This window comes from Orbicella faveolata, unplaced genomic scaffold, assembly GCF_042242905.1.
Source record: "Orbicella faveolata isolate gen_17 unplaced genomic scaffold, um_ofav_v1 contig_46, whole genome shotgun sequence".
Lineage (NCBI taxonomy): Eukaryota > Metazoa > Cnidaria > Anthozoa > Scleractinia > Merulinidae > Orbicella > Orbicella faveolata.
This window is the reverse complement of record NW_028301576.1, coordinates 6,015,595-6,025,539: the sequence shown is the minus strand read 5'-3', so window position 1 is coordinate 6,025,539 and position 9,945 is coordinate 6,015,595. Positions and strand designations below refer to the sequence as shown.

The window sequence follows — 9,945 nt, the reverse complement described above, 5'->3', positions numbered from 1 at the left end:
TTCGTCACCAAACAAATACGACGAGCCGCCGACATCCCCCGCAGACTCTCGTTACAAACCAAAGACGTCAACAAACCTAAACGTATACCATTTATAACTACCTTCAATCCATCACTCCCTCACATCTCTAACATCATTAAAAAACATTACAATTTGTTGCTCTCTTCTAACCGCTGCAAAAACGTTTTTCAGCATATGCCTGTTGTAGCCTTCAGACGCTCCCCTAACCTTCGTGACTTACTAGTTACAGCTAAACTCTCTTCTAATTCTTCTAATCCCCAACTACCTTCTGGTTCTTTCCGTTGTGGCAAAAACTGTGCTACTTGTCCCTACATTTCTCACGGACTTACTACATATACCTTCTTTTCTACCGGGGAAACGCGCGCCATAAAATCCAACCTGACCTGTGACACTAAAAACCTCATCTACATGATTCAATGTAACCGCTGTAATTTACAATACATAGGAGAGACGAAACGACGATTAAAAGACCGATTTAATGAACACCGCCGTACCATAGATAACCCTAACAACCTTTCCTAACCACACTGCTAACGACATGCAACTAATCCCCATGGAAAAAATCGTTTTTAACCGAGACTCTATCCGTAAGGCCAGGGAAGCTTTTTTAATTCAAAAAGGCAGAACAATTGATCCTAATGGTCTGAACATCCGCGAAGAAATATATTAATTGTTTCCATTTGTTTTCTTTTATTATGTTCTTTTATCGTGTTATTTTATTTTACCGTATGTTTATCTTCAATTTACGCTATCTATTACTTTTGCGTATTTCCGGTATTACGTAAATATCGGCTACATAAAAACACGCACCAATGTAAAATCTTCCATTGTACCTGAAGAAGGCTGGTTTGGCCAGCCGAAATATAGTACTCCTTCAAAAAATCATTCTACGTTGTGTCGGTTTTTGCTTTTGTATTCTTCATTCTTGTCCGAGAACTCTTGACTCGAATAAAACATGAGGCGACAACTTGCTTTCACACTTTCAGTTCAAGAAAATGATGATAATATGCCATGAATATTATTATCCTTATCGCGATTGTGAAGATTCGTCGGAGTCGTTGGGAAGATGTTTTCAATTAAAAAAATACCAGGTTGATATTGAAATTTTGCTAAAAATGAAATAAAATAAAATAATCCTGCAGCGAGGCTGAAATTTGTCTGCTTTCGTCTCACTAACACGCTATTCTTCATCATGGGTAGAATTTTATGGCCAACGTTCCCATGATTTCTGAGAAAATCATTCCCTTTTCAGTAAGGTCTTAAAAAGACCAGCTCAAACCGCCCAGGTTCCCCTCGCGCGGCCACTAGCAGTGTTCCTAGACCTTAAGCGGGCATTTATCTTCTAAGAGAAAATGGAACACCGTCTTCATTTTGGTAAATAGAACGATGGTTTTCTAATATCCTTCCGAATCCCCGTAGTGTACTGCGTATAAAAGAGTAAAGCTGCGAACAAATTTTTCTAGACTAGATTAAAGAAAAATGTTTTTAGTTTATCTAGGGCAAACCGGGTTAGGTGACTGAAGCCTCGTTTGAAAATAAGGCGGCAAATCTCTTTTGTTCGTCCCAGTTTCCTTAAAATTCCTGCTTAACTCAAATCAAACTACGTAATGAGGGATGCATTTTCCGAATGTTGCCAAACCCGGCAAAAGGGCGAGTAAATATACCAACATCCATTTTTTTGGACTTTCCATGGGATGATATTATGACATAACTTTTTTGTTAAAAGAAGAACTAACTGGGCTAACATAGAATGCTGTCAAATAATACATTAAATTCATATCAGTTTAAATATTCCCTGCAATGTATTTTCACTCATTCCATTCATTTAATGTGGAAATATAGACAAAGCAAGGAGGCTTGGAGCAAGTCAGCAAATCTCTTTGTCTTCATAGCGGTTCTGGAATACGGAGACAAGTTTGCGATTGACGACCTAACAACTTGTCTTTCATTCATAGGATAGGAGCGCCAGGAACAATGCTTAAAATTTTTCCGCGTTAACAATGTTATATCTGGTTGTTTCTTTTGGCTGATCAGGGAACAGCTGGTCTGGAGCTAATTAAAGCCAAGGGAAAAAATGCTTGGTCACTCACCGCTGCAGAAATAAAGCTTTCAAGCACGAAAATCCATAGCACGCAGGCTTTAAGTATATTAAAACACAAAATTATGTTGACAGCAAAACGCTTCTCTTCTCAAACCACCTCACTGGGAATTAACAGTAGGTACTAGCTGCCAGCATACTATACTGCATAACTATAAAGATCTAATTGCATGAAGATGTTGAAACCAACTCGACCGCTCCATTGAAAGTGCCATTTAAAACATCTGACCAAGCGAGTACGTTTCCACGCCCCATCTGGCACGAAAGAAGTAATCGGTTTATTTCTGCAGCAGGCAATACGAAGTGCCATAACTGGACACTTGTTAGTTCACCAATAAAACTCTGGTGACCCGGATATTCACCAGCTGGTAAGTCTTGCCCTTGACCCAGTACCAGTACTCCTCCTTGAGGTATTACGTGACCTAAGAAAAATAAGATTTAAACATGGAGTCAAAATAAGTGCAGGTCAGCGGGCAGGTTAAACTGACGTAGAAAATTTGAACTGATTTTAGTTTGATTTCGCGAGATTTGGTATTTTAATCGATACCAACCTTCCCAACGGAGTTCAATTTTTTTTTAGTTTTTGAAATTTCTTCATTTGTAGATTAAGAAAAACGGAAGTTATCGGTACCGATCAATCAAGTGTTAAGTTGTGATTAGGGTGGAAATGATTAAAAAACTCTTCGTCAAGAAAAGAACATAATATTTCCTCTAAGTCTCAAAATACACTCAAGCCACGCTAAAGAAACGGCTCTGTGGTTCCCAGCCGGTTCCAGGCTCTCGGTAGCTGGGGACGAGCGAAAACGAGCGGGAGAAAAAACGAGGAAGGACTCCCTCATTTTTTCTCTCGCCCTTTTGTTTTCGCTCGTCCCCTACTACCTAGAGCCTGAAACTGGCTGTGGTTCAACGCATGGGAATCTCTCTCCCTAGTTGCTTAAAATGAGAATCAACATAGTTAACTCTATTTACAAAGGGTTTGTTTGGTAAACCTCGGAGTCTGAGCGCAGTGCAAGGATCCTAGCCTTTGTTTACAGATGCCGCATCTCTGACTTCAAACTCAGAAGATGCGTTGTATTGTATTTTTTTTTTTTTAAATAACGTTGATATTCCGATCATGTCACGGTGAGTACAATAAGAGCTTTAAAAACTCGCACGAGCACTGTTGCCCTGTGTCTCTCTTTTGTAGTTGGATGAGTACCTCAGAGTAAGAAAAATATATCAGACAAAGCACTTAAAAAAGAATGTAGAATGTAGCACGGATAGTAGCTCTCTTACGCGACCACCTCAGAAATTCGATCAAGTCGGGTTCGCCACGATACAGTACGGAAAATTGCTATGTACACCTTTAAAATTTTCTTTGAGACCAGAGAATTAAATTTTTTAATCTTCATCAATGATTGGATTGAGAAGGAAGAGGTCATACCTCTTTGCAAATCTCGACCTGCTGCCACAACTACGCCATTTTTAAGCAGCTGCCATGATCCAGTGACACTCTCCCACGTTGCACAGATATGATGCCAACTCCCATCCGTAGCAGATATGGTGGACCTCCTAAAATCAGTTGTATCCTTGAATTGTTAAGACTTTTCATTCCCTGACCTCCCCAGCCCCCTCCAATCCGAAATCAATTGGTCAATTTGTATTTGTTTGCCGGCCGATGGATGATGGTTAAGCCTTTTACATTAAGCCTCTCGTTTTAAGCTGATGCTACAGTAATGGAATGAAACAACTGCACAATCATTGGTGCTTTTTTACTGACGGAAAAAACTTAATCAAGTTTTTGCCAAAGTTGGATTCAAAATCCCTTAATGTATTTTTTTTTTTTCTCAATTCAGGTGGCTATGAATCCGTTCCGTAATTTTTATCAACGGGCTCGAACCTTGACATGTTGATTGCATGCTTGATTGCAACCAGGTGTCCATCACTAGGAGTGCGCAATTCCCACACTAAGCCTATGTCATGGTATATTTACAGACCGGTCTATTTCTAGCCTTCAAAATCTTCACAGGAATCTACTGTGACTAGAACTATAAGACGATTCCTCGCATGTCTCCGCCATTTCAGTTGTTTTTCTGTTTTTAATCTTCGGGTGAAATGATGACGTCAGTTAAAAATTAAGTCTGTGCTTGTGATTGATCACTGAGGTTCCTGCGAGGGTCTAATTTCATGGTAAATTCAAACTAAAAATCAGTCTGTGAAAACGCCGTGACAGGAATACGGGGTAGTCATACGCTAGCGTACGTTCCTAGTGATGGACTCCTGTTGCAACTCGATAGTAATAATATGATAATAAAAAATTGTAAGAAATGGCTGTCTACGTATTCGATTTTGAATTATAATTCCTTGAGGGTAAAATTAAGGGTGTTTTTATCAGTTAATACCGTGGCTTTAATAACTTGTAGAGAACAATAAAATGTAGAGAACATAACGAAAACTGGTTCACCAATGAGTGGGCATTTGTTCGATACCGTTACATATTGTATTGTCAACTTAAAAGATTGCCTATATTAATGCATCAAAGTAGAAGTGCTGTAACTCGCTGGAAACTGTTGCAAGGAACCATAAGGTGATCGATTTGTTATTTATATGTAGAATATCTAGAGCTGTAAGAATTTTTAGAGGGCAGCCATACTAATTAACTGTTAAGAAATTGTATCAGGAGAAATTTCCATGAAAGTCTCACTGTAAATATCGGCTTTACCTGCTTTCACCGTGGATGATCAAATGAAATTCCTGGTAGTTGTATAAGAGCAGTTCATTGCTTTGCTCAGAAGTGCCGTAACTGAAAGGTGTCCCTTTGTTTAGCTTGTCGTCCGTCTTCATCCAGAAACCAATAGTGAAAGCTTCAAGGCTTGCCAAGTCTCGGATACTGACTCTTCCTGGGTTTTCATTCCTTGAAAACTGCAGGGAGCGATCGGCTGTAGTAGAATTTAAAACAAAATAGTTGAATGTTTGTTGTTGTTGTTGTTGTTGTTTTGGTTTTTGTTTCTGTATCTTCCTTGACAATACTGCCGATACAATTTTGTAGTGCCGCGTTGTATTTTATTGAGGCAGGCAACACTAAAATTCAGATTTAAAAATCAATGATTCGATTGATTCATGTAAAAAAGTTAACTTAATAGCCAGATTCACTAGATAAATGCATTACTTTAACATAAATTTAAATATTCATACCGTTGGCACTAAACTTCTTCTTAGGTGACATTTTACAATCGTCCTGTAGACCAAAGAGAGAAAACCCTCCTTTAAAACCAATTTATATTACTCATGTTGAGAGAATGATTAAGAATTAAGGTAGTGAAGTTTTTCAACAATTTATTTTACATTCGTCATTTCCACACCCCCCATAATATACCTGGTTTGCCCCCCAAAATTTTACATAAGGATTGACTTCAGTTTCTTTTGGGACGACTGTAATACCCAGGAGAAATGGGAAACAATGCTTATGCAGAATTTTGGGGGGCAAACAAGGTGTATAATGGGGGATGTGGAAATGGCGAATCGCATTTCCAAACACCAGCAGAGTCTTAGTATATACAACGAAACACTGTCTCTCGCGTTTGATCAGTGTCTTCACAATCGAAACTAAAAGCAATAATCAGTACAAAGGAGAAATAAAATAATGCTAAATAAAGGTCCGGTAATACGGGCAACATTTTTCTTCAACTTGTCTCGCAACATTGTTGTATTGCGAGTTGAAACACATTGTCGCGCCTATTACCACGTTTGTGATCAACTAGCTTGTCTCGCAGCAAAATACCGTGTTGCAAGTTGAGGACACATGTTGCGCAAAGTGGACTCGAGTTCTACTTTCTGCAGCAAATTTTAGTTTTGCTGCTCGTATTACCACTGAAGCTACAACTTGTCTCGCCACAAACTTGAATTCAACGCTTGGGATAGGCTGTCGCAAAGCACGGCAACGCGGCAAATAATAAAAAAAAATACATGGCGGACGGTGAAGTCGAGCCTGAATTTGAAATAGACGAGTAAATCTCGGAAATTCATTAATTTTTCCTGTACAAAGACCTCGAGGGCTATCCTAGTCTTTGGGACACCTCGTTTGTCCCTTCAAAACAAGCAGCAAAAAAGGCAAAAGGGTTGGTTGGAAGAACTGGAAGAACTGTAACAAAAATACAACTTTTCGCCTAGATATCTGCAACGAAACTGAGCTTCACACTGAGAAATTTGCTCGCACGGAAAATTAAGAAAATGACGGCCAGAAGTCGAAGTGGAAGTTCTTCGAAACGTTAAATTATATGATAGAAGGAGCCACTTTATTTACACACGGCTGACCAATTATAAGCGAAGAATTCAGCAGACTTGCAACACTGTATTTTGCTGCGAGACAAGTTGGTCACAAACGTTGTAATACGCGCAACATATGGTTTCAACTTGCAATGCAACAATGTTGCGAGACAAGTTGAAGCAAAATGTTGCCCGTGTTACCGCACCAAGGGCAGATCTCAATAGGCTCATGGTCATGATCTCGAGGTGCACTATTCCAACCATAGTAGACATTTATAACAAGACAAACAAAATGGCGTCACAAACATAAAATTGAAATCCATATGATCGTTACGGTCGCTGCGATCCGGTTGCAATCGGTATGTCAATCGTAATAGACCAATTTTGATATATTAAAATCCAGCCTAAAACAATAGACCTCAGTACCATGTTCTGGCGAATTACTCAGAGAGTTTGTGGGGTTTATTCCCTAGCGGTCTATTGTGTTAGGCTGGATTTTAATTTATGATATGGCCAGCTCCGTGAGCGGGCAAGATGAATCAAATCCTGCGCTGTAATTGGCTACCCGAGCGGGCAAGATGGAGCTATCTTGCCCGCTCGGGACTACCCGCCCTGTCCCGTAAGAAAAATTTTCCCGAAAGCCATATAATAAATCATTTATTGACCAAGCTGGTTCGATCAAGATGGCTGAATGTTAGCCTCGTTCTTTTTCTGCGTGTTTATGGACCTCGACTCCGTCTCGGTCCACAAACACGCAAAAAAAAGAACTTGGCCAATATCCAGCCATCTTGACCTCACACTTGGTCAATAACCCGTACATATCGAAACTGGTGTACTATATAATTATTAATCTCTAGTAAGAAAACTGTCTATTTGTTTATGCATAATAAAGAGCCCTTTGACATAACGTCAAGTCGGCCATATTAGGGTTGCCAAATATTAGATTTTCTTTCTACGGAAGATGAATCTTTTTTTTACGCAAATATTTTCTGTTGTTTGAGAACATTACCGTAGCTGCCTTAAAAACGCACCATAAATGAAAAATGTCTTTTGATCAATGATCTGTCTTCGCTTATGTACCAGTATTCAATTCAGTTTTTTTTTTCCAATGTATCTAATTCACTATTTTCCATTATAGTCCACTCAAGCTCTTTACCTTTCCTATTGTTCGTAACTGTTGGAAAACAAACCCTCTGGAATAGATTAGTGAGTCACCCCGGTGGCAGATATCTTCGACCCTACATTCGACCAGTTCACATGGCCCGTGGTTTATCTTGAAGTTGTAAGAAATACAGTGTGGCTCATCGAAACAGAGCTGAACACAGTTCAGCCAGTCGTCGGTGTAAACAGTTTGAAAAACATGGCTTGCCAACAGATGATCTTCAAGAACCAAGTCGTCTTTAGCAAACACGTGATTTATCAAAGACAAAATTACGTAGCGAAGGACCCGGAGTGTACATTTAAAATAAGCCATGTTTGAATGAAAATAATCGGAATAACGACTAACGTTACAGTAAACTGTGCAAAAAAGTCGGTAATATCTACAGCAGAATCTTTGAAAAAGGTGCTACGACTTTCGAGTTTAGAAAGCTAATTTGACTCTTGAAGTTATGTTTTTTTGCATTTTATTTTTATCAAACCTTTCTTATTATATTAGCTTGTATATTAAACATGACGTAACCATGCACACTTTGCCTCTATTTGAATGTAAACATTCCCGGTAAACAATGCTCTTACCACTGGAAACTGCCTATTTGCCGTTTTAGTGGCGTCAACATGTCGTGTTCAAAAAGAAAAAAAGATTAAGTTTCAGTATCTTTTTTAATACACTAAGGCAAAAGTTTGTAACCCAACGAACATCAGCTCGATTCTCTAGTTAAAATCTTGGTATATAGTGAATTTCAAGAATTCGAAGAAAACGATTGCGAAACGGGAAGCTGAATAATTAAACCACCTTGCACTAAAACTTTAAACTCACGCTGACATGATGAAAGTGAACAAAAACTGAATATTATTCTCACTAGATAGATAGATATTTTTTTAATTAGTAACAGCCGCTCGCCTTATTTTTCAAATGTCTTGCTCTAGAACTGTTACACTGTACTTCAAGTCGCTTGCTATTTTGAATTCAATCCGTTTCGGCGGAAAAGAGGATGGACTAGCTTTATATTCTTCAGTTATTATGTCGCCGCTACGTGTCACATTACAGGAGGCCAAGCTAATTGCCTTTCCTTGCCGTAGGGCTGAAAGATCTAAAAGCCAGCTAAATAGCAACATGTTTTTATTATTTTGTATTTTTAATTTAAATCGCATGTTTCCTGTTACCAAAAAATTGTACCGTCACACAATGTCATAAACTAATATATTATAAAAACCTTTAGTTTGGCTATTTTTACCTGGCTTTTCTAATTGTTCTTCTAATCCCAGAACAAATAATTTATTCAGTTTTACTCAATGGATTTGAATGAAAGCTATATTGGGCAAGACTTCATGATCATGACATGGTACTGTTTGTTACTAAAATAAGGCTATACAGAGTAATTCCGTGATTCGAACTCTATATACTCCCACTCTATCCTGCTGAGTAACTCTGCCTTGTTGTGCTCAAGATTTGTATAAAAATTATTTTTCAACACTCCGACCTTGAACGTCCTTCCGAAAGTCCGAGAGTCATGTTTTCTAGCACGTTTAAAGATAACCGGCGTTAAATGTACTCTCTGACATCCATCACGTTTCTTCCTTGGTAGTTACAGCCAAACAGGATGTTTACGTTATTTTTGGGGTTTCATTTGCCAGTTCAGTATTCATCCTGGTTCAAAATTCATGAAGTCTTTACTTTTTGAAAAACACACTATGACGCCTATTCACTCGTCGTTTCGCTTCGGAATTGCCTGTTCTTGAGGTAACACAATAAACTGTCGACAAATTGCCTAGGTTTAATTGACGAAGTAAAAAGAAAACAAAAGTTCTGAAAAATGCAATTTAGGACTAAGACAGTGCTTTTCGACTACTCTCAGGGTTAGAAAAGCGACCAGCTCAGCATGTATATCATCAGCTTACTCACGTTTCAGAACAATTGGATGAAATATCAACACTGATGTTCTGTGATTGTTATTTGAATTCCGCTTTTCCTTTTATTTTGTTTCATTTTCCTATTGTGTGGTACTTAGTAACACCTCTCCGGGGCTTTTCTTGCGTTTTGCGCTAGAAAAAACCCCGGGCATTTTGCATGGGTACATTAATTTGTTCTCGCTTTAAATTTTTAGTTACATCACACTTCTCTTTGCAATACACCACTTTCGATATATTAAAATTCAGCATGGCAGCGAGGCTTGGAGGACACAAACAAAGGAAATTGAATGACTTGTTCATTCATTTGGCCTATTAGAGATGTTTCTTTGTTGTAGTGTACACATAGATACAAATTGCCATAACGTCGTCAAGATGTGCCCGGCTAAATTCTCCACACACATCCGTTTGAGCCTGAATTGAACTTCCCTTAGTGTTAAAGCTCAACTTCCCTTAGTGTTAAAGGATCGACAGATCCCTGTTGGTCACAAACTCCTTTTTAAGGAAGTGTA

At 38.7% G+C, this 9,945-nt stretch overlaps 1 protein-coding gene across 1 annotated transcript; it reads right to left on the bottom strand.

Annotated features, from left to right (window-relative positions):
• Positions 1 to 360: 360 nt before the first annotated feature.
• On the bottom strand, positions 361 to 7,983 carry LOC110049237 (neuronal pentraxin-2-like). The gene is made up of 5 exons (XM_020755021.2): positions 7,521 to 7,983; positions 5,294 to 5,336; positions 4,821 to 5,037; positions 3,543 to 3,670; positions 361 to 2,541 (listed from the first exon to the last, which is right to left on the bottom strand). Exons 1-5 carry the CDS (start codon positions 7,836 to 7,838, stop codon positions 2,282 to 2,284), a joined length of 966 nt encoding a protein of 321 aa, XP_020610680.2. The 5' UTR covers positions 7,839 to 7,983; the 3' UTR covers positions 361 to 2,281.
• Positions 7,984 to 9,945: the final 1,962 nt, after the last annotated feature.

What these genes read in the sequence shown, in the direction of transcription:
- LOC110049237 (XM_020755021.2), bottom strand. Translation starts at nt 7,838, where the DNA reads ATGGCTTATTTTAAATGTACACTCCGGGTCCTTCGCTACGTAATTTTG. An exon ending in AGTTACGAACAATAGGAAAG is followed by an intron (nt 5,337 to 7,520) that starts GTAAAGAGCTTG and finishes TTTGGTCTACAG; the next exon opens with GACGATTGTAAAATGTCACC. An exon ending in AGGTCGAGATTTGCAAAGAG is followed by an intron (nt 2,542 to 3,542) that starts GTATGACCTCTT and finishes TATTTTTCTTAG; the next exon opens with GTCACGTAATACCTCAAGGA.